The 24,211-nt window shown below is 37.1% G+C and overlaps 1 protein-coding gene across 7 annotated transcripts in view; it reads left to right on the plus strand.

Moving 5' to 3' along the window:
• PTPRZ1 (protein tyrosine phosphatase receptor type Z1) overlaps positions 1 to 24,211 on the plus strand; it is a 135,489-nt gene that overhangs the window by 100,830 nt on the left and 10,448 nt on the right. For 2 of the 7 annotated variants that reach the window (XM_062609672.1, XM_062609673.1), the window contains exons 13-22: positions 2,781 to 2,925; positions 10,046 to 10,137; positions 13,260 to 13,345; positions 15,816 to 15,912; positions 16,683 to 16,765; positions 17,505 to 17,639; positions 18,920 to 19,054; positions 20,063 to 20,226; positions 22,604 to 22,739; positions 23,722 to 23,868. In XM_062609672.1, the coding sequence (XP_062465656.1) occupies positions 2,781 to 2,925; positions 10,046 to 10,137; positions 13,260 to 13,345; positions 15,816 to 15,912; positions 16,683 to 16,765; positions 17,505 to 17,639; positions 18,920 to 19,054; positions 20,063 to 20,226; positions 22,604 to 22,739; positions 23,722 to 23,868 (1,220 nt within the window). Of the gene's footprint in view, positions 1 to 2,780; positions 2,926 to 10,045; positions 10,138 to 13,259; positions 13,346 to 15,615; positions 15,637 to 15,815; positions 15,913 to 16,682; positions 16,766 to 17,504; positions 17,640 to 18,919; positions 19,055 to 20,058; positions 20,227 to 20,920; positions 21,005 to 22,603; positions 22,740 to 23,721; positions 23,869 to 24,211 lie in introns of all 7 variants that reach the window. The other 5 variants (XM_062609667.1, XM_062609668.1, XM_062609670.1 and 2 more) reach the window with 5 other exon arrangements.

The raw sequence follows: 24,211 nt of genomic DNA on the forward strand, positions 1-24,211 counted from the left end.
AACAAGGTTAAATTGGTATTTTAGAAAATTAACTGAACTTCAATTAGGTACTAACAGCATCTGTAGAGGGCAGTATCATTCAACTAAACCCACTAAAGAATGGCATCCACAGAGCATGGGAAATTTTCGGCCCAGTCCTACAAATGCACAGTTAAATCACATGAGGTTGTATTACTCATGTACATTAGAGTTATATTTTCATATTAGAATACTAATATGAAAAAGTGGCAAATTTACACTCTGTGTAGCTGGGCCTAGTAGAATGTGAAAAATGGAAAACAAAAATTAAAATCAAAAACATACTGAAATTAGTAGGAGTTCTAAGAAGGTAGGTGTTATAAAATTGAGTCAATAAGTGAGTTAGTTCAGTAGGTAAGTACTTACTGCATTATGTGAAATACATATTTCTTTAAAAATCAGAAAAAAAATAACATCAATATTTCACAACCTATGGTACTAATGTGAGTGAGTGTTACCATTAGAGATTTATAGTTTACATATGGGTGTCATTTTAATTGTTATCAACAGTAAAAAGGATTATAAGAGACTGAAGTAGTAGTGCAACAGACTTAGAGTTTCTCTTGTAGGTATTATTGAAAGACACTATACAGTATCATTTCATGTACATTATTTTTTTCCAATAAATGATGCCAAATACTGTCTTTTAATAAACTGAAAATACAATGTGAGCATGTCTAACATGGTCTCTTGTAAATCAAAGACATCTTCATTTAATTCAATTATAAAGAAATTATACAAAAAAAAGAGAAAAAAAAAAACAAAAAAAAAAACTCTCAGCAGAGAACTTATTATACATTGCAGTGAATTCACCAGAAATTTATTAAATGTCTTCTTCTTGTGACCATTACAGAAAAATTGTCATTGAAACTTTTCTCAGTTTTTGTAGCTGCTGATGCATATTTATGCTGGTTCTTAACGAAGGCTTTCTGCATAAGACCTCTATGGCTACCTAAATCTTTCAACTTCAGCTGAAAAACTGTAAGAGAAATTAATATAAAGAAACATGCAAAGGATCCAAATACATCAATTATTAGGGAACAAAGATGCTTACTATAGATGAGACTGCCTTTTCAGCTGCCATCATTGGAGTAATGGCCAAGTGGACAAGAAACTCTCCATTACAGGTGAAGCCTGCTCTTCATTCCCTGTAGAAGGAATCCTAATAGGACTTGGTCATGCAGATTGAAGGAACCTTGTCATCACACAGATAAGGCTGGGTTTTATGTTGTGAATTAATCCAGAGTTGGATAAGCAAGTACGAATGCTTCAAAGGGGTCGTATTCTGATCTCTAATGTGTACACCTGGTTTCTGCTGGAATCAGTAGGAAATACTGATTTTAGCCTACTCACCAGAAACTTGGCAACAGTTTTTTCAGAAGCAACTTGTGCCTGCAATCACTTTGCCCACTGAGCTACATGACTTAAAGAGTAGTAATTGATTTGGGTATTAGAGTACTTAGAACTAAAACCAAGAAGATGTTTGATCTTGATGTCTGATCAGAGCCTAGATGTTTTTGCATATAAAGCCCTGAAAAACTCTAAACTCAAGAAAATGGAAGCAAGCAAAGAGCTGCCTGGAAATCTGTACTGTGTGAAGCTGGGGTTTGACATCCTATTTAAAACATGTGATTTGTTGGGTTCCCCTCCCCCCCCCCCGATCCAACTCCATTCCCTCCTCCCTTTTGTCTGAAAGATTTTAGTTCATTAGAATTGGTCCCTTGAAATCCTGATGGAGTGCAGCTGATTTCTAAACAGCAAAATTCTGTTCCCATATAGAACATGCATTGAATTAGGGCTGGTCACAAAAGCAAAAAACAGTCTTAGAAAATCTAGGGGTTCCATTCTAACAAGTGCAAGTGCTTATTTCTGTGCTTTTACTAATGTGATGGCCAGAGGTCACAGTAAACTGCACAGATTTAAAAGAATCAGTAATTTTTTGTCAAAATCACAGTTCTAAAATATCTACTTAAGGTATGATAAAAATTAGAAAGGCAGGGTTGGTCTCATTCACTGTTGTGTTCCCTTATTTAATGAGATTGTAAAAGATACTGTTTTAATCTTCCTACAGATTCCTATGTCCAAATATTTCTCTCACCCAGCATTACAAGGTTGACAGAAATGTGAAATCTAGACATTATTTAATAATAATTTGGTCACCTGTAAAGACAGAGGTGGGAAATTTAATTCTGGCTCCAGTATACTTGGGTGAGGAAGTACTACAATTGAATTCAAAGGCAGCAGGATATGTCTACAAGGCAAGTTACAGGATGGGCAATGAGTACTAGAATACAGAAGGCTTAAGTGCAATGTGGCAAGCACACAGGGAGTATTGTAAGAAAATTTTCTATTAAGCCATTAGCCAGAGAGTGATTTGCATTATATGAGTGACAGTTCAATATCAAAGTGTTCTTTGCACATTCCAATATTATATATTCATATTCTTTAACTCAGTTGGCTTTCAGCTAATAAACAGATGAAATTAAAAAACTTTGTTCTCCTATATTTTAACAACAATCTACTATTCTTTAAAAGAGAAGTCTCCACTGCTGGAAGGCCGAGTCACATAAGCTTCAACACTTTGCTTTACCCTCTATCTGCTTTTTTCTGTAAGCTGGTTTGCAAATTTATGTACTTTCTGCAGTACATAGTAAAACATAGAGGTAAGTGGTATTAAGTAGGCTTCTTATAAGACACATTCACTCATGTTGTGCATTCCACAGAATTTAAACATGGACTGTTTCAATTTTCTCTGACTGCAGAGGCAAGTAATATTAGCCATGAGTCTCGTATTGGTCTAGCTGAGAGTCTGGAATCAGAGAAGAAGACAGTTATACCACTTGTGGTCGTATCAGCCCTGACTTTTATCTGTCTAGTGATTCTTGTGGGTATTCTCATATACTGGAGGTAAGTGGTTTTTTGGTTGTTTGGTTTTTTTTCAGTTCTAAAGAGCTCTGATTTGAAAAATGTGTTTGACACTGCTGCTCCTGGTTTACAGGAGGGAGCCTGGATCTTGTCTCTTAGCATGATACAAAGCTGACAAAATAAGGTGTTTTGTGTCCAAAATGCTCAACTACAATTTTGTTCGTTTGTTTGTTTGTTTCAGAGGATTGAAACATTGCAAATAGCTTATTTCCAGTTGAGAGGTTTTACTAAACAGTTAGTTGTGATTATTAATGCTTAAAAGCTAAGTGACGTAACAGAACACTGGGAAGAACAGGAGGGAGAAGAAAAATAATAGCATGGCACAGATTAGTTTCCTGTCTTTCCAATACTTTAACAGTGAAAAAAAAGGTAGTTGACAATTTTGAATGATCATCTATAGTCCTCAACGGGACTGTGTGACTAAGTCATTAATGTAGTAGGAGTGTGCTGTACCTGACATTGTATGCAAGACAGAAATTGCGTAGTTTAATGATACTGTAATAGTGTAAATGCTACTGAGTAGCTCTTACAGTAGTCACGATGTTCTGTGACTGCAAAGTTGTTCTACTTTGTGATTCTGCCGCACCAAAATTCACCTTTCAAACCATTCAGCAGGTAACTAAATATGTGTTTCATGTGCATGTACATGCTGAGGCTCCCTCATGGGTGTGTTTCTCTGTGACTCAATAAGTATATAAGACAGAAAAAAATAGTGATAGGTGTAAGAAGTCATGATAAATAACTAGTGAGGGCAAAAGAAAATATCTATACTGTGAAATAAAACAGACCAGCTGGCATGGCACAGATCTCTAGAGCTAAAGTCTTTTCCCTTACAGTGGGGAAAAACAGTGCCTGCATTCACATCACTAGCTGGAGATGGTCTCTATGCTGTGCTAACCCTAAACTGCCTCAAGTGTTAACGTGATCTAACGCAAGTTGGCCTGAGCTAAAAGCATACCTGGAATCTAGTTAGTATGTGGCAGTGCTCAAGCCTTTGGCTGTTTTTCATCGGTTCTAGGTAAAGCCAGAAAAGCTTCCTAGGAACATGTTTGCCTAATTTCTCATAGCACTTTAAAAATCCATGCACAACCCTATCCCTTTCTCGGGTGTGCAGGCTGCAAGGGAGGAAACACAGTAGTGGATCAGAATGGGGCAATAACGTTGCAAAAAATTCTGCCATATTGATTCTTGATGTGTTGTGATTGCCAGGAACCTAATCCTGTTACTGCTTCTGCAGTGCTCACATGTAAACTAGTACCAAGGAACAGGACCTTGTTCTTCCAAGAGCTGTATGAGCAAGGGGGGAGGCAGTCCCAAACGTCTCACAGATGCTTCCACAGTTTCTTTCTCCCTTTTTTTTTCTTTTTCCCTTTTTTTTTCTTTTTCCCTGCTCAGTCCTGCTTAATTTAAAATGGGTAAAAGTTGTGAAGAACCAGGAACTAGACCTGGGCCGCCCTTCCCAAGCTGCTCACTACTATATTATCTAGGACATAACATTATGGTTGCGCATACTGACTTTTCCGCTAATCTCCTGACACCAGTTTCCTACCGGCCCAGCAGGAAGTGCCCCACATGGGGACAGAATACGTCCTGTCCCTGAACAGACTAGACTTAAGAAATTGACTTTGAGCTTCCTTTGTTCCGGGCAAGTGTGCTTGTGAGTCAGACAGCCCCCGGCATGATTAAAGACACTTTTGAGCAATAAATTTTCATCACAATTTCTTCTTTCTAAGTAGGTAGTTAATAGCTGTAAGTATTGCACAACTCATTTCTTAGTATATGTCTAGCTGGATAATTACACTGTCCATCACAGGATTTCCAGCTAACCACTTTCATATTGAGAACCTTTTCCTGTCTTTCTTGTTATGCAACATGAACATTCATATTCATCTTCCCACAGTGTTTCATCCCTGATGATAAATAGTATTTGAAATCTCTTCTATTTACTAAAGAGCAGCATCCATTTTAAGACCCAGATTGTACAGCTCAGTTCTAGTAATCCTACAAGTTACAAGCTTGTTTCTTTGCCGAATAACATTGTGTTCATTTTGTATTCTTTCTCTGGGAATGAACAATTCTTTAACACAGGTCTTTTCAAAATAAAACAGAAATCCCGTTAGCAGTAATATCTTCTTGACTTGAATTTAATCTTTTCTGTATTTCTGGTGTACTACAAAATAAAAAATGGAGCTCTTTTATTGTTAATCCTCAAGGAAATTCTCTTGGCATTATAACACCAGTAGCATGTTTTTTGTTTCAGAGGAATCATACATAAACAGTGTGTATTCTGGGTAGAACTTCATGGCCCTCTTTCAAAGGTGCCAAGACCCTCACCTTTTTTTTAGAGCCTGGGAAAAATCAGAACATTAACTTCACCGCTAAGCAGTTTTTTATTGAGTCTGGAAAACATTAGCATAAAGTCTGTAAGAATGTTTATGGTTAGATTTACTTTATTTTGAAGTACGTGATGTAAGCTGTCAATGGGTTGGGTGCTTTTGTTTGTTTGTTTGTGGTTTTTTTTATGTGAGCCAATTAGTTTTGGTTATTAAAGGTCATAGAAAGTTTAGGTTTGCAAGAAGTAACTCTGCATTCCTTTGGCAAGAGTTCTCAAAAAATTATACTGGTGTTTCCCAGCCAGATATTTGAGTGGATAGTGCTTTGAGTTGTTTGTACTATTAGCTCCTAATTTGGATATGCAAAAAGTGTGTTTAATATGCAAAAGGTGTGTTATTTGGTTTAAAACCCACGTAACTACCAAGAGTGACAAGTTCCAGCCTCTCAAGGTTAAAAAAAAAAACAAAATTATTTTGTTCTTCACTTAAATGACTTATATCAGAAAAATAATTCTGTACCATCTGTTGTTTGGGTTTTGGTGGGTTTTTTTGTACATGAAATTGTTAATCAGCACTTGAGGAAATTCCCCAATCTCTTTGCTATCTCATTAGGCACAATTTCAATCTTTCTGTGATAAAATATTCATTTCTCTGACAGGGTTGAAAACTTTTAATGGCAATATTGCCACTAGGAAAATACACAATTTTGAACTACTGTAGTTCTGTGTTTATAATTCAATTTTCAAGCCATGTTATTTTCCTTTCATTTCTTCAGCATGATTAAGATTACAGTGGAATAAGTAAGGAGATTCTTTTGCCTGTTTAATGGCCTTGTTGTCCCAATAGATATTTTTTTTATTACAGCTTTAGAGAGAATCTTCTGTCCAAATCTCGTATCTGTCCATCTCTCTCAGTATCTATCTGCTTGAATGATTCCTTGCAACATAGATGCAGCAGGGATATTTGAATCTCCTTCCCCTGCTCTTTTCATTTCTGGATGGCTTCAATTAATGGTATTTGTTAAGGTCACTGAAACTGAAGTTTCTCTCTGCTGACATAGAATACACTGAAAATCACTTACACATTTTATAACTTTTCTTTTTTTTGGAACAATTTATAGAAGTCGTCAATGAAAATAAACCTGATTAAATGATGTATAGGAAGGAATGTCAGGCTGTTTGTGTAGATCACTTGTTACAATGGCTATTGTGAGAAAAGCTTGGAAAATAGTAAAATAGTAACAGCTGTCAGTGAGATTTGTGCCATTCAGGAATCTTTTTCCACAAGGATATGTGAATGTCAGTAAAAGACTAGCTCTAATAATGTGAATAGCAAACTGCTAATGGAGTTCCAGCTCCATTTGTATCTAGAGACATACTGAACATCAGCTGGCTGTCATGAAGCCTCCTAGAAGTTATGTGACAGCAGTGCTTCAGAAATGACCAACTCAGGGACAGACAACACCCTGAGTAGTCATTTAAATTTTAACTTTCCTCTACCACCCTATATCTTTGAAACAGAGCTATCAGAGAATGTTCATAGTTTTGTCCATGATTTGAACTGATGCCTTGAGTCCTCTGTTAGGTTTATGGGAACAGAGCTGAGAACTCTCTCTAAGGATAGCACGTGCTAAAACACACTAAAACCAGATTTAAATTTACAAAGGCTACACTCATCCCTCCATGAAGGAAATACTTCTTAACTATGTGACATCGAATTATAAATAAAAGTGTTAACAATATTTGGAAATTTAAATTTCAGTTAAGAAGCATTCTAAAATTAATTGGAATAATTTATAAAATGAGTAATTGGAATCACTGGATCCATTGAGGATTGATTTAAAGAACATTTGCATCCACTGGATCTCTAAATGATCAGAGCCTTTTAAAAATAAATTCTAGTAAGTGTTTGCAACTACCTATTGGCCTCCTGTGAGCAGAAAAGGTCCTGAAATCTTCTGAAACCAGGCAGAAATAATCATGCATCTAAGACCATTCTGGGCAAGCAGTGAATGCACAAACCCATCCTGTCAGAGAAGCCTCTGACTTCTGAGGTTCAGCTCCCTTCTTCAACAGATGTGAGTGGTGAACACCCTGCACCATGCTGTGCTGCTCTCCTCCATGACAATTCCAGTCCAGCTCTTAGCAGTCCCTGCCCCAGAGGAGAAATGTGCAGCACATATCCTCATTCAAGGTCCAAGAGCCTGCACACCAGAAAAACAATGTCCTCTGCAGTCTGAGGTGTAATCTTGTTCCAAGTAGTTCACATTTAAGTATTCATTCAGATCTAGTATCTCTCCTGTTAAACCACGGAGCTGCTGCTGCATGCCTTCCTGTACAGATACAGGCACTGTAATTAATTCAGTGGCTTAGCACTATCTTCATATATAAAGTGTGTTGGAATAAGTGCAGTGTCTAAATTACAAATTACAGTTTTAGGTTGAAGATCTAAATGCTGTGATGAAAGGTGTAAATTAAATAATCAGGTTAACATTGAGTGATGGGACCTTTGTCTGGAAGTTTGAAATAGTCATCACTTTTTTCATTAACAACAAGTGATAATTAGCATTTAGTCATGAAGGCTTTCACTGCTGATGCAGAAGCAGATGGAGTGCCTATTTATGAGTCTTATTACAGGTTAAGTCAACTGCTATGAATTTGTCTCCCAAATGTGCTAAGGGGGTAATTTATTTTCAGCCACAATTAACTTGTTAAAGATTAAAGATACAGTGGCTCAGTGAGGGATAGTGAATGTATGGCACATTATGAAGACATTTTAAGTACTGCTTAGATGTGAAAGCCATTATGCTAATTAAATTCTTTTTAGCTCAATCTTTTCTCAAGCAAGGAGGTGGCAAAACTCCGTAATGTTAGTCCAGAAACTTTATCTATGATCATATTTCATAAGTGGTAGGCATTAGGGGGAGGACATTTTTTGGTTTTAGAGCTCAAGTGTCAGGCTGGTTGGCATGTATGGTTGGTTGGCTGGTGCTGATTTTAATGAGCACAGTACATCAGCCTTCTCTGTGTCAAAGAGGCAGGGCCACACTTTCAAACAGTGTTCAGTGATTTGAAGTACTTTGTTACTTACCTACCTCACACAGACATTTCACACACAGTCCTGAGACTGACTCTTATGTACTGTGCTAGCATTGAGACAACTTCTCTTGCCTCATCAGCTGCTAACTCTTTGGGGTGCTAATGTTAGAGCCTCTTTAAAAATTAGAAATATGTCCCCAGGCACATGTGTCTGCATCCAAAATTGTCATAAGTAAAACTAAGTACATAATGGATAGTCTTACTGCAAACATGTCATGCAAAGGCAAAGTTCCTCTATGAACATCACAAGTATGCTTTTAGAGGATTCTAGCTGGACTCCAAATTTGTCATATGAATCATCAGAAATGTTTTGCATGCCACAGTTTTCCCTTTGATGCAGTTATCCACTTGTGTTTTAGGAGAATCTGCATTGTACACAGACAGAAAATTCCCAACACATTTCGAGAGTATGGGCATGTTTCCCAGAGGCTTAATTCAAATAAGCTTACCAAAGTCTTTATGATCTACAGTAGTGGTTCTGGAAAAAATGTCAACATCTACATGTTCCCTGTTTATTTCTCAAAGTAGCTTCAAAATTTTATTCTAACAATTATATGAGGGACTTTATCACTGGAGTGATACAGAAACAGTGCACAAGAATTGAAAATAAAAGCGATCACACAGAATAGCAAACAGTCATACAATAGCTTCAGCCAACAGCTTTGAAGATGCAGAATCTTGTAAATATAAAATGAGATTAATATTCTCCTGATGCATATTTTTTTTAAATGTAGTTATTAGTGAATAATAGTTCAAATAGATTAAGTGATCCAGAGTAAGGATTGTTATTAGCGTGTCTAATCAATATGGAGATTTTTTAATTAAGGAGGCTTTGCAGTTCTTCAGCAGCAGGTGGTTATTGAGTCCCTTGAACAGCTTGGACTCTTAACAGATGCTATTCTTATTATCTTCACATCTGGATTACCTCACAGATACAAATAGTGTTGTGGGTCATAGTTAAGGTTGATTCCATTTGTATTCATACTCCAATGTTTTTGCAACAAAGCTAACATCTCCTGGAGTTATAAATTCCCCTCTTTCTGTCTGTCAGCTCTGGGAAGTCCTCCTTGGTTAAGGTGTGCCTCAGTGTTGTGATTAAATTGTGAAAAGACTTGTTTAGCCCCAGTTGTAGCAGTTCCAGAGCTGCCGTTTTGTCTGTTACAGGACACGTCTTTTACTTCATTTCCGTGTCTGCAGTAGGATCTATCTATGAATTACCAGAACTGATCTTGTACACTGCTCCATCTTCAGGCTAACGTAATCGTATAAAAAGGAACAGTAATTACGTGTGTGAGTTTGGATAAGCAAGGAAGACTATGGCATTTTTTGTACTTGGAGTTGTTATGAAGCATCTACAGTAGCTCCTGATGCAGAGTTCCTCTTTCAGCTTTCACTATGTCTGATGTGTGCTCTGTCTTCTGCCTCTGGTATGGGTAAAGATGCATGAACTATGTATTATGCTGAGTTAATGTAGTATCTTCCAGTGGTATGCATAATTTGGTGGCGTGTTGGGGGAATATTTACATTATAGCAGTAGTATTTGACACTCTGTGAAAATTGGTTTTTGAAACCATGATTTTCTTTCTTACTCAATAATGCCAGAATTCCAAAAGGTCTCAGGTAATGATTTTTATTTTTTTCAATATTTATTTATGTTTTTTTCCCCTCTAGGAAATGTTTCCAGACTGCTCACTTTTATTTAGAAGATAATACATCACCTCGAGTGATTTCTGGCCCCCCTGCTCCAATCTTCCCAGTCTCAGGTATTTTTTGTCAACTGTTCTGTGGATTGGTGCTAGCTATTCAAAGATGCAGTTTTGTATGTGTCCATAGGTTAATTCTTCACTTACTGGAACATCTGTAAACCAGAGCTTTGTACCCTATTGTACTAATAAGCACAGGAGCATTTGGCACAGGCAGAGAATAGTGTTACTAGTTCTCTCCTGTAAGTAACACAGAAGAGAAACAGCCTCACCTTTGAGTTGTCTCAAAACTAACGCTGTGCCTTCTAGCCATAGACTCACTAGGAATGGCTGCTAGCGTAGCCATCTGAGCTACACTAAATAGCTGCAGTTCACTGTCACAAAGTAGAGGATTACACCAGCAATGTATTCTGCTGGTTTTCTGCCTTTGCTTGATTTTTTCACCTATTCATAGAACATGACCATTCATTTTGCTAGGACCCATATTTGGAGAAACTGTTTCTTTTGTTTCCTCCACAAAGAGTATTGGAAGAGCATGTGCAGCCCTCAACTTTTTCAGTAGAATGAAAACCACCTTAAATAGATTAATTCTGCAGCAGATCCCGAGACACATTTCACCCGTAAGAAAAGGATATCTTGTTCTACAAGTAATGCTTTTGCAAAGTGTGCTTTTGCGCAGGGGGTGAGTTCCCTTGGAATGACTAACGGAAGCAAAATCAGCCCTTGTGTAGATAGCTAGTAAACAAATTTCATTAAATAAATCCTAAACATTAGGCTGCTGCTTTAACTGAATTGTAGGCATCTTTAAATGCCTCTCATACTGATTGCCTTTGGTTAATAGGCAGAGATATATCTTGATATCAGAAAACATGTGATGATGTATGAATGGCAAGTGGCAATTATTATAGGATATCTCTGCTCTTACTCACTATCATTAACTGTATTGCAATTCAACTGTATAATTTTCTTGCATTTTTTTCCTGACCAGCTCACCTCAGGGAGATAGTGTTTTCCATTGTCATATGACAGAATTGCATTGACAGCTATTCTGAGTGCTTAAAATATGTGGTCTGATGCTGGAGGTTTTCCTTCTGAAATACTGATAAATATTATCTTAAAGAGAAAAGTGTTTCTAAGTGACTGAAAGATACATAAAATATTTTATAGAACAAGCTGCAAACACTGAGGAAATAGTTGTGGTTTATTTTGCCTGCAACAGGCACCAAGTGAGCAGTTTTTGTGTTTTCTACTACACAAGTGTTTCAGCAGCATGATTTTACAACAATTGAGACTAACTGCAATGCAATACTGGCAAAGAACATGGAGCAGGAAGAGCATTTTGTAACTGTTGAGTTTAATTTTTTGTTAAGACTGTGACTAAAAGCACACTCCACAGATCTGTTAAGTTTTCCTTTTCTGGGGTTTCATTGGCAGAGATAGGAGAATTGAAGTTATTCACAGAAAATGCCCTGGCACTTCAGATTATAATTCACAGATGCCTTTAGAACAAATAATGAATTACGGGGTAATATTAGGACCCACTATCATCCATTAAGTAGTTTGAAGTGATACCTGTCATCCAGATAGATATAAACTATATTCCTGGAGTCAGAAGTGATTGAATTGGGAGATTATCACTAGCAAGGGAAAAAAAAAACAGCAATTACACCAAACCTGAGATCTCTTTATCCCTTACAGTCCTTGCTCTTAGGGTCATTTACCTTCCCTTCTGGTTTTGTGTTTGCATATTATTAGAATAAACACTTTATGCCAGGGTTCATTTCTGAAGTGTGAAGATAGTGTTACACATTTGTTCAGCTTCTCTTAGGCTTCACTAGATAAATTCACTTTTTGTATTCAGATCCATTCATGTAAGTGGAAGACCAGATGGATCTCAATACAAATCAACAAATTCTTTGTAACTGAAAGCTAAAATTATTAGGTGGCCTAAATGCTGAACATCTGTTGATGTAAATAACAGGTCCTTATTCAATGTTTTTGATGTTTCTTTCTTATATGAAACAGCAATGAGATTACAAATTATGAAATAAACATATTTTTAATCCATGAAAGACTTTAAAAAAAAAAAACCACCAAAATTATTCTTCATAACCAAAACTAGCTGAAATAATGTCATCTTTTAACAGGTAATTAACAGAACAGATGACTCTGTTTACATAGCATATTTGCAGGAAAGGGAAGATTGAAAGTCCCAAAGGTTTTTGATGTGATCCCTAATGAATGTTCTACACAAGAGTGTTTTTCTGTGTTTGTATAAAGTAAAAAGGAGACGTTCTGAAATATAAGCATCAGATGGAAGATTTGGATGCAGTATCACAACTCAGAAGTGGCTTGAATCACATTCATTGGTTAAGAATGTAGATATTGTCTTTATGGAAATCCAGAAAGTCTAAAACTTAACTTTTTAACTCAAAACTTGAATTATAAAGCCTGAAGTGAAAATTTGCAGTCAGTACTCCCAGGATCAAACATAGCATTTATTAATAGATAGTCATAGAATTATGGGGAGAATGGGGGAAAAAATCCTACTGGAAGTCCTCACTAACACAGTAGAAGATGAAAATTAGTTGTGGTTTGCTTTGGATGCCAATGCAAACATGCAACACATCAGTTAAAATTATACTACTGGCATAACGCTGCATTATTTTAGTAGGCTTGAGACTATGCAGCTAGTCCATGTACTGTATCAGAGTCCTGGGGCAACACTAACCAGCCGAAAGCACCGAGAAAACTCTGCCTGATCATTCTTTCTTTACCGGTATTTATTTAGAGCCCTGGTCCTACCCTCTCCCTTTGAATATCTTGCAGCAAACTACTAATTCTCCGATTTCCCTTGACTTCAGAGGGAGTTACGAATGCTCAGCAAGCTCAGCATCTTGCAGAATCAGGGCCTTACTTTTGGGGTCTTAGAGACAGAGCAAGGCATTTTCTTTATCTTCTTTCTGAATAGTCATTAAGAAATGTGTAAGTGTTAAACAATGATTTTAGAAATGTCAATGGTGTTAAAGAGTGGTTTTATTTTTGTGGGAATTGTATATCCAAAGTTCATGCCAAAATTTTTATTTCAGGATGTTGTGTGGATTGCCTACATATAAACTTCTTCATGTCACTGGCTTTTTATTTTTTCATAAATATATTTTTTGTCTTTTCCCACCCCTAAGATGATGTTGGAGCAATTCCAATAAAGCATTTTCCAAAACATGTTGCAGATTTACATGCAAGTAATGGTTTTTCTGAAGAATTTGAGGTATGGTTCTATGATGTCATCTTTCTTCTTAGCACATACAGATAATGTTAAATTTAAATGGCTGGATACAGAGAACTGGGTGTTACATTCTGACCTGGGGACTAATTTCATAAATATGAGTACTGTGAGCCCAGTGAGGACTTGTTTTTTATAAGGACTATGGAGATTTATAAAAGCTGACAGGACTGGGATGCAAATGGGAATGTTTATCCCTGTGATAAAATACTAAAGTACTGTATGAATAAACTGTGAAAAGATAATGCAATCTGTATGGTTTATCAGATACAGTCATAGATCTAAAGGTTTTCCAACACTAATGCCAATTGAATTTTGCAGAAGCTACCCACATTTGCTTGTTCTGTTTACAGAGGGAAAAAAAAAAAGGAATAATAATAAGTACTTATGGCAAGACTTCTGATTAACAGGGGAGCAAATGTAGTCTTCATATATAGCAGCTTACGGTTCCTTTCTAAAGTATATGGTTCATAAGAGGTATTTCAAAATTCTGAAACGTGCTCTCATCATTTAATATTACTATCACTGTATGTAACTAATGAGCTTCATTGTTTTTCACATTCATATGCATTGCAAGCAATTTACAGCTAGGTATGTTCTAACTAAAGGTCACATAAAATAAACATTATAACTCCCTGTAATAAACATTATAAACTGTAATTGAAAATGTATTATTAGAATTTGTGACAAGTGATTTCTAACAAGATCAGTCATTTGGGATGGAAATAAGTTTTTAAGTCATCTCTATTAAACTATGATTGTAACATTCCTGCTGCAAAAACAATACTGAAAACAAAAAGATTCCTATCTGCTGGTTTTGCTTTTGCTTCCTCAGCCAATGTATTGCCATCTAATGGACCAAAAATTCCATGTCATTCGCCCAGCCTTCTTCATCAGCATTTCTTATCCAATTAATTTAACATTAAGAATATCCACTTGATTGTGGGACCAAACTTGTAAATGCTTGTGAATGTCCAGGACATGTTGTGCATGTGCATACACACTCGCAGGACTGGGCTCCAGCTAGACTGGCTCTTCACAAGAGCAGATGTTAAAGGACTGTGTGTAAATACAATGGTAACGAGCTTCTTTCATCATAAGTGAGAACAGCAGTACAAAAATCAAATTGTTCATCCTAAATTGTTTTTTTTTTAACTGAAATTGTTCCTTTCCTAAATTACAGCAGTGATCCAAAGACCAAATATACTGCCTCTCACTGAGCTACACTTACACCAACTGAAATATTTCAAGCTTAGCTGTTTCAGAAATCTCAGTGTCCTCATCATTTCTTGGAGATCCTTTTCAGCTTTACAGACTGTCCCAGAATTAGTGTCCTGGTCTTTTCTCTACTGATAAAGAACTTCTTAGAAGATACAGAAAAATTGAAATAGAGTCACTGTCTTTACAGAGTCAGCATACGTTTGGAGAGTACAGGGGCGTTTCAGGTTTCTTATTTATATTATTATAAAATAATTCATATTTTAAAGCTAATTTTCAGACTGGAATCCACTTTTCTCATATATATATGTATATTTAAATAGCTGAAGGTGATTAATGTTAAAATAAATCTTTAAAGTGTTGGGAAACATTATTACAGTACTTTTAACAATGACAACGTATTTCCTACTTTACAATGTGGGCCTTGAGTTTCCTGTCAGTTAAATAAATCAATAACAGAAAATCAATTATTTTGTGAGTCTCACAGACTTTGTGCCTGTCTTTTCAAGCCTATCTCTCTCTTTATAAAAACACTGGGTTCATTGAGAAACTGCTGTCAGACTGAGGGTTGTAATGCTGTCCTTCACTAGAGTACCATAGGGCTGCCTGAGCAGCAGCTGTCCTGTTCCAGAGATGGTTTTACAGTTGAATGCAAAGAGAGCAACAGCACTCTCCGGAGACACTAATGCAGTTATAAGGACCAGTAACAAATCCAATGAACAATTAAATAGATAGATAATCTGGCTAAAAGTCAGTGATGTTGCTCAGATGTCTAAGCTTTCACCAGCCTAAGGTCTAACATTAAAGCTAAAGATAGGAAACCAGATGCCACTATTTTAACAGGAAAATTGTCTCTTGTTCCCTTTAAGAGTTACATCAGAATGTTAAGCTTTGTTGTTATTACGGAGATATATATTGCATGACCATAACTGTTTTCCATATAGTAGTTGTAATTTATATAAACACTTTTATCCATCTGTTCTGTGCTGTGGAATTTGATTTTTTTTTTACTTTTCTTGCATTCATTCCCTCATTAGACACTGAAAGAGTTTTATCAGGTAAGGAATTATTTCACTGCATTTTTTTTTTTTTTTAGCAATGAAATAGTTGTAAAATTTCATAGATAATTGGGTATAAGGTCGTGGTTCTTTTTGTGCTGACTTACTGTATTTTAAGACAGTTTATGTATCTTAATGCTCATTAAAGCATGACATACATTTTATTCTTTTTATTTCAGGAAATCCAGAGCTGTACTGTAGATCTAGGTATTACATCAGACAGCTCTAATCACCCAGACAACAAGAATAAGAATCGATACATAAACATTGTTGCTTGTAAGTAAATGGTTCACTTGGTATTTTAAAGAAATAAACAGTATACACTGAAAGCTCTAGCTACTGTTCAGAAAAAAAAGCCTGGGGAGAATAGCATGAGATTTCACATCTGTCCAAGTTAGTGCCTCTGGTGTTCTGCTGCTTTGATGAGCATGTGTTAGCAAGACGTATTGGTGTTTTCTGTGATGACCCAAACAGATTTCATTATAATGCCATTATAAAGCCAAAGAAGCTGTGGGTTTTGTTGCCAAAATTAATACATCTTTGAGCTGGAATAATGATGGCTTATCTTGTCTAGGAGCTTTCACAATTCCTGGATATATTTACTGCCAAATATAAATATAACTGTAAATGTAACTATAAATGTACTGGTTTTATATAGTGTTGTGCCTTGCCGTGATGTAAAAGTTCAGCTTCATTAACCAGATCACGTTTTCCCATAGCATCACGCTTCTTTGCTATCCCAGATATTTCTTCTCTGAAACACATCTATTCAGTTTTGTTGTTCTCTCTTTGAAGATATTGTCTCTGGGCTCTTGATCATTTTGGTGAATCTTTTGAATCCTTGGATTCATTAGTTTGTTTTTCTGCAAACTTGACTGTTGAATCTGATTCATACCTACGCACAGGATGTTTGTGCATGTAACCATCAATGTCTGAGTCTTAGGTATTGTAAAAATCCATTCCAGTATTTTTAAAAAAGATATGTTATAGAAAGAATATAACTCTTGCAGAAAACTGTGCTCATTTTCTCTCTTGTTTTACTCCAGATGATCACACTAGGGTTAAATTAACACAGCTTGCAGAAAAGGATGGAAAACTGACTGATTACATTAATGCCAACTATGTTGATGTAAGTGCCTTTTTCTGTCTGCCAGCTTATTCATCTGTAGACTTTTCTGTAAAAACTGATGCATGGCGGTGAACAAACTTAATAAAAAAAGAAGCATCACAATTTTATAGATTTTATTAAAAAAAAACACAAAGCTTTAATGATCTATGTTAAGCCTACAGTGTTAAAGCACAGGTAAAAGTCCCATTCTTTCTTGAATGTATCTTGATCTTGTAGCAGCTGCAGCTTAGTGAAAAGTTTTGTGAAAATAAACTGTTCTGTAAGATGTGAGTCATTTCAGAAGCATTTTGCATCTGAATGTTCTTTTATATATACTTGGTAAATGGTTAATTCTTCTGCCTGAGATAATCTCATGAGAAGAAGATGCTATTTGGCTGCAAGCCTCGCTGTCCTAACATTTATTCAGTTTTCATTACCTAGCAATTTGCATGTGAATGATTTTGTTTCATTTTTTTAACCCCCTATCATAACAGATGTCTCTTAATCACTATCATGTCAACATTCTGCCAAAACACAGGCAGTTGAATATATATCCTATTTGTTGGAATGATAAACATTGACATAACAGTTGCATTCATATGTCATATGGGTTTCTGCAATTTGGATAGTTATAAGTTCAAAAGTACTTAAAAGCTTTTGAGATTGTTTAAAAATAGATACATAAAAGGTCACATCTCCCAACCTCCCTTTGCTCATGGACTGTGATTTGACAAGTGTCATTTGTTGTATTTCCATTCAGGGTTACAACAAGCCAAAAGCCTACATTGCAGCTCAAGGGCCACTAAAATCAACAGCAGAAGATTTCTGGAGAATGATATGGGAACATAACATAGAAGTTATTGTGATGATAACTAATCTTGTTGAGAAAGGAAGGGTATGAGTACCTTTGTCTATTACTATTTCTCTGATATTGATAGATCTACCTCTAGCAGACTCCTTTCTCTCTTTTAAAAATGGGGTTTAGGCATTTACTGAGCAAAAAACACACTTTCTAGTAGTTCCTTGTGCTACGATATAAAAGTATAAAGGTGAGGATTTGTAGTATGAACTAAAGAAAATATTTAAACTCAACTGTCAACAAGTCTTGAAAATACCATATTCTAACTAAAAAAAAAAAAAATTCTTATGCTGAAAAAAGACTTCTTGTATGTATTTAGGAGTGGCCAGACTGTGGACCTTGTGCCACATTCTGCTAGCAATCTGCTCTTGTATCATTCTTTTTCTCAGAGGTGCCTTAGAGCTTGGAAAGGAGAAGGCTGTAGTTTAGGTGATATTTTCTGGATATTCACTGGCTGCTCCCTGTTAACATCCCATAGGACCCACAGTTCTTTTCCTACTACATGACTAGATACACCTTTGTGCAGTGAGACAAAATGAGGTCAAACCCCGTCACAGGATGTGTGTTTCTCCAGTTATGTGATGGGAGTATACATGTACCTTCGAGTCACATAAGGATACATTGCATCACATTTGCCACACATTGGCAGCAATGCCTAAAATGCACGTAAGTTTTGTCATATGGCCTACTCAGCATCTATCGGTGATACAGAGACAGCAAATGCAGACAAGGGCCACACTGGGAGTACCACTTCATTTATAATACCATGCTATAAAAACATACTCTTGTAGTATTCTGAGAGAAGGTTATACTTCTACACAACCAAAAGGCTAGACATCAAACTCTCTGTATTCTGGCACACACAAACTCACTCTTACCCTTGCTGATCAGATAAAAGTATCCTCTGCCCATGCTATGAGGCAACCAAACTCCACATACAACCCCGCTGATTTGAATATAGTCTGATTTTTCCTATAGATTATCTGAGGGTTTTGTTTAGATTTCAGGGTGCCTGCAGAATGGCAAGTTCCACTATACTAGAGCCCTTTAACTCTGATAGTATGATTTAAGCCTCTCTTTTTTAGTGTATTCCAAATAAAGAACATCTTTGCACAGCCATCGATCCTTAAAGCACAACATAAATGCACATTATTTGTTCCCTTGCACTGAAGATCGTGGCTTACAAACTGAGTATATTGAGAGTCCCTACATGTTTGTGTGTTTGACTGTGCTTTGAAATTTGAACATTTCAGCTTGCTAGTTTGACATTTTATTTCCTTTGTCTTTTTCTCTGTTTTTCATTTGCTTTCTAACAGAGAAAATGTGACCAGTACTGGCCTGCTGAAGGTAGTGAAGAATATGGGAACTTCTTGGTAACTCAAAAGAGTGTTCATGTACTTGCCTATTACACTGTGAGGAATTTTACTCTCAGAAACACGAAGATCAAAAAGGTTTGTAGCATCCTGTAGGCAAAAGGGAGTGTCACTCGGAATACTTTTTAAGGCAGTTGGCAGCTCTTTTATGTTGTATACGTAAAGCTGAATTCTGTAGGTCTCAACCAGCCAAGATGCTTGTCAATTTGACCAGATCAACAAACTGAGAAGTCTCTGGCCTGTGATACTGGTGCAGTGTAGGACCATCAGGGTAATCAGTGATCACATTGGAGAGCTGATGTGGCCTTTGCCTGCCTGGTGAGCAGAAGGGTACATTTTCAGAAAGAGAGCAACTAGCAGAAATTGTAGTGTGAATTAAATTATCCATCTCATATCCATTTTCCTTTTCAAGAACAGGTGGATCCACACCTTGTTTTATTATAATCAGAACCAGCATGCTTTCAGCTCAGCAGTGTGACACTGGCTGCTTTGAGGGGAATACTGAAAGTTTCACTTATTTCAGCCTCCTAAACGTAAGACATGTAGTCTCTCAGCCTCCCTGTATAATTATTGCATAATGTACAGCACCTACTGTCAAGTAGTTCATTCTGCCTATTTTAGAAACCAGTCTTTGAACAAGATGACCTGCTCTCTGAAGGTATCCCTGCATCTGAGCTGTCACTGAGGGAGGGAACTTAGAAAAGCAGTCTGCACAAGCCTGCTTCCCTTGTAGGTCACTGAAGCTGGGTGAGATGATTTCTGTCCACCTAACACAGGAGCAGATTGGCAGAAATAGCAGGAGACTCTCAAGAGCAGCTGTAATTTGTAGGCCCTCCAGTGTTCTTAACCTTTCTCTATGGCTTTCTAAGGGATAGTGCCAGGTCATTTTTCCATTCTGTGGGCAAGCTGATGTGACAGAAGGCACTGGTCCTTCCTCTTCTCTTTGGAAGGTGGAATTTTCAGCTAGGTGGCATGATACTAACTAAATTAGGACATGACTAATTCAGGAACTAATGGGTATGGAAATATTGCCAAGTTATGAGGAGATGTGGTCTGCTTACATATGGAATTATTTTCCTCCTGCAGGGTTCCCAGAAAGGGAGGTCTAGTGGACGTATAGTAACTCAATACCATTATACTCAGTGGCCTGACATGGGTGTCCCAGAATACACGCTGCCCGTTCTCACCTTCGTGCGGAAGGCATCGCATGCCAAGCGCCACGCTGTCGGGCCTGTTGTGGTTCATTGCAGGTGTGGTTTTTACTGCTATAAGGTTCACTCTGCTTTTGTTTTGCAGAAAAAAGAATTTTTCCATGGTGGGTTAAGCAAAATTTCACTCTCACATTTAACAGTTCCTGACGGAATAAGATTAATTCCTTAGCTGATATTTCTATCCTTGGTAAGGCCAACTAATCAACTGTCTGTGCTATTTCTATATATCTCCATAAACAAGATGCTGCTGCTCTGCACTATGTTCTTTTTTCTTTTTTTTTTTTAAATGCTTTTGTTTTTACCTTTTTGCACATTTCTATACTGCTGTGAGCTTACCAGATGCAGATATAGCAGTAATTGTTTAATTTCTGCAAGTGAGTTAGGATGTTTTTGGCTCATGCTTTCTTTGGTGCAGGGATACTCTGTAATCCTAAGAGGAGCTCTGTCCACAAAAGAAGACTCACTCTATTCCTGGCTGAACTTCAACTCTGCTGTTTTTAACATTACTCTACGCTCTAGCAGTGATTTGCAATGGAGGAGCATTATGGGGAACGGTTTGAGGTCTGCATGTGCCGCAGTGTGCAGGCAGGTGTTCTGTCAGTGCTCACTAAAACTGGGCAGCTCAAGGAAAATTGGTTAAAAAGGGCTTGTAGGGCCTGGAATGACTCCACAATGCCCGTGAAGGACCGGGTTATTCTAAAATATATAAGCAGGTTCTGGTTTTCCACTGTAGTACCTCACCTTTGATGGAACATTTGGAAAGAGAACCTCCTCATGAATTCTGTCCTTCTGGAGCTGACTCTGAGGAAGCCAACAGGTAAAGTCGTCTCACAAATGCTGCAAATGAAGATATTTTATTTCTGGGATGATCTAATCTGATTGAAATCTGGTTTTAGCTTGGAAAATGAAAATTCCACATTTTGGTTGTTCTGCTGCTATCTACATCCTGCCTGTTCTTGGGAAGTTCAAACTAAGAGTTTCCCCAAAATGCCAAGTCTGAGATCTATGTCAGTGAGTTGACAGATCAGCAATACATTATAAGTCAATTAAATTCAGTTCTTAAAAAGTGAACAGTGGTAAGCTGTGTGGCTTCAGTCAGACCTATATATAGATGCAGCTCATCTCTGTCTATGTAGGCAGTTTTATTCAGCTTTTAGTTCACCTGTCCCCATGTACTATGGAATCTCAAAGGAGTTATCTCATGTTAGAAGTGCAACTTTCACTTGTCTTTACAGGCTATATGGAGGACACATGATAAACTTCATGAAACATTTTTTAGCTATTTTTATGCTTTGGTACTTTTCACGTTCAGTCTTTCATAACAAGTACAGATGGTATCTGGTAATCTTCATCCTTTTTTGCATCTAATAGAGTGTTAATAACATGGACCTTTCAGTTTTATATCACATTTATTTAGACAGTTTATTACTGCAATCTGAGCTCACACTACCCATGCTTTTTGCCACCTCTGTGGTGTGGGTCTTCTCTGTGGAAGAAATTAGATGACCTATTTAGCACGTACAGACTGAGCTTGGATCTGCCTGTAAGGGACCATGCAGACCCAGCACTGTGTTGCTGTCAAGTTACATGTACCAATACACATATGTTTCGTCATAACTTAGAGGGAAATTACAACTGACTAATTCCTATATATATCTAGATAAGAAAAAATGACTTCTTGACCTTGCACTCCCTACCCAGATATTTTATGAAAGAAAAAGTTGCATTTTAATTTTACAGTACAACCATTTTAATGCTAAATGAGTCAGAGTTCATAACAGGAGTGAGCTGATTAACCCTTGCTTATGCATCATTTTAAGAAGGGTTTCAACCATACCTTGCCATGCTAGCTGTGTCTAAAGAGCACTAAGCTTGTTCTTTCATGGGTGCACCTTCAGCAGCTCTGCCACTTCCTGAGCTTTTCCTCAGTCTGGAGTCTTTGAAATCTCCTACATCTGTAGTGGGTGTCATAATGCAACTTTCCCTTTAAAGTGATGTGTGTTCCAGCATAGAGCAGCATGAGCATATTAACTGTGCCCATATGCTGCTGGCATATGCCACCCTTTCTAGATATATTCGACAAAGTATCCTAAAGAATATCAGAAGCCTGGAAACTGCAGACCTGCAGGAAACCCCTTAGTTTCAATTATTCAATTGATTTTGATTATTTCAATTGGTACTTTAAAAATCATTTGAGAAAATTATCTTAGATCTGTTCTTGCACAGAAAAAGTTGAGTTTTCAAGATTTTTCTTCATTACCATTCTTGCAGTTTTAGCACAGTATATCACACAATAAAACGATTTGTAGAGGAAAATCTTGCTTACGCACCAGTTTGTTGAAAAAGCTGTGTAAATGAAACAGTTATATTCATGATTGTTTTACTTCAGGCTCAAGACTATTTTTTTGTTTTGTAGTGCTGGTGTTGGAAGGACAGGCACATACATAGTGTTAGACAGCATGCTGCAGCAAATTCAGCAGGAAGGGACAGTCAACATATTTGGATTCTTAAAACACATACGTACCCAAAGGAACTACTTGGTGCAGACTGAGGTAAGAATGAAATATGTATAGCAAGAGACTATTACAGGTGATTTCTGTTTGCAGGAAGAGAGATGATACAGTCCTCTTTTTGGCATCACCAGCCAGACTGGCAACCAGTCAGCAGACTGGACTTTCCCTTTTGCTTCCCTCGTGTTTATAGAGGCATTCTTCTAGGCTTGCTTAGAGCAGTGCACTAGAAATTACCAGTCTATGGACTCTTCTCTATTTATTTAGGAGAACTTGGTAGAGAAAAAGTCTGTTTAAGTTATGCTTCCCACAGCAGCACTTTCTTGGCAGGGAGTACCTTTTTGTCATAGACTCTTTTAAGGAAGCACCATCATTAGGTGTTCAGATCTTCACTGAACCTGATCAAACAGTTGATATTAGGCAATAAAAAGTAGAGAAAAAGAACTGTTTCAGACAGAAGATTATAGCTGTTTTAAACTGAAGATTGTATATAGAATAGTGAAAGACCATAAGAAAACAATAAGGGCAACAGCTGGGAATTTGAAAATCTATTTCAGGTTTCAAAGACAGATGGTTAAATTCCCCAGTGCCTTTCAGTAGATAAAAAGGTAATCAACAACAGCATGGGCACTTGCTCCAAAGGATATGAGAGAGAAAATGGAGGATAGCAGTAGGAAGTGGGAGTGGTCACTATTGCAAGAAAGGCAGGAGAATCACATAACAAGCTGGCTTGAAACTTGACTCAAAGCTATGCTCACGTTTTTAACTCTCTTCTCTGAATATGAGATACCACAGGTGGTGGGGATTTGGTATCATATCATATATACATTGCATGTGTAGTTCAAATGTGCTTGTAAATGTGTACTGCCACTGCAGAGGGGCAGCCTTCACTGTAGAGGATCACTTCTGAGAAACATCACGCTGTGAAGAGGTACTGACAACATCAGAAGTGGCAGCTCAGCCAGAGGTGTCCAGAGGAACCCGAAAATAATTAGAGCTCAGATGTTTGTTATAATTTTCCTAGGAGCAGTACATCTTCATTCACGATGCATTGGTTGAAGCGATACTCAGTAAAGAAACTGAAGTCCTTGAGACTCACATTCATGCCTATGTTAATGCCCTCTTAATACCTGGACCAACAGGAAAGACCAGGCTGGAGAAACAATTCAAGGTGAGCTCTCCCAGATAGCAATGTGAAAAGCTTTAGGCTTTCAAGCTTGAATGACTTAGAATTGTAGGTCCCTCAACACAACTTTTATGACCTTTCTTTATCTAAAATTCAACTGCTGAGCCTAAATTCAGAGCAATTTAACAAATGCATGCAGTCAGTTGGGACAAAGTAATTATTTGCATATTCTTAAAGAAGGAATTAAAAAAAAAAAAAAAGCATGAAAAATAGGCCTGTATGTAGATTTTGAAAAACCTAGCTACATCTTTACACAAAGATCCCAAAGGTGAAACAAAAGTCTGGAAAGTTGTCATTCTGGCAAAAAATGTCATGAACTATATTGATC

Source organism: Pezoporus occidentalis, unplaced genomic scaffold, assembly GCF_034315485.1.
Source record: "Pezoporus occidentalis ecotype Australia unplaced genomic scaffold, CSIRO_AGI_Poc_V1 ctg14, whole genome shotgun sequence".
NCBI classification, from domain to species: domain Eukaryota; kingdom Metazoa; phylum Chordata; class Aves; order Psittaciformes; family Psittacidae; genus Pezoporus; species Pezoporus occidentalis.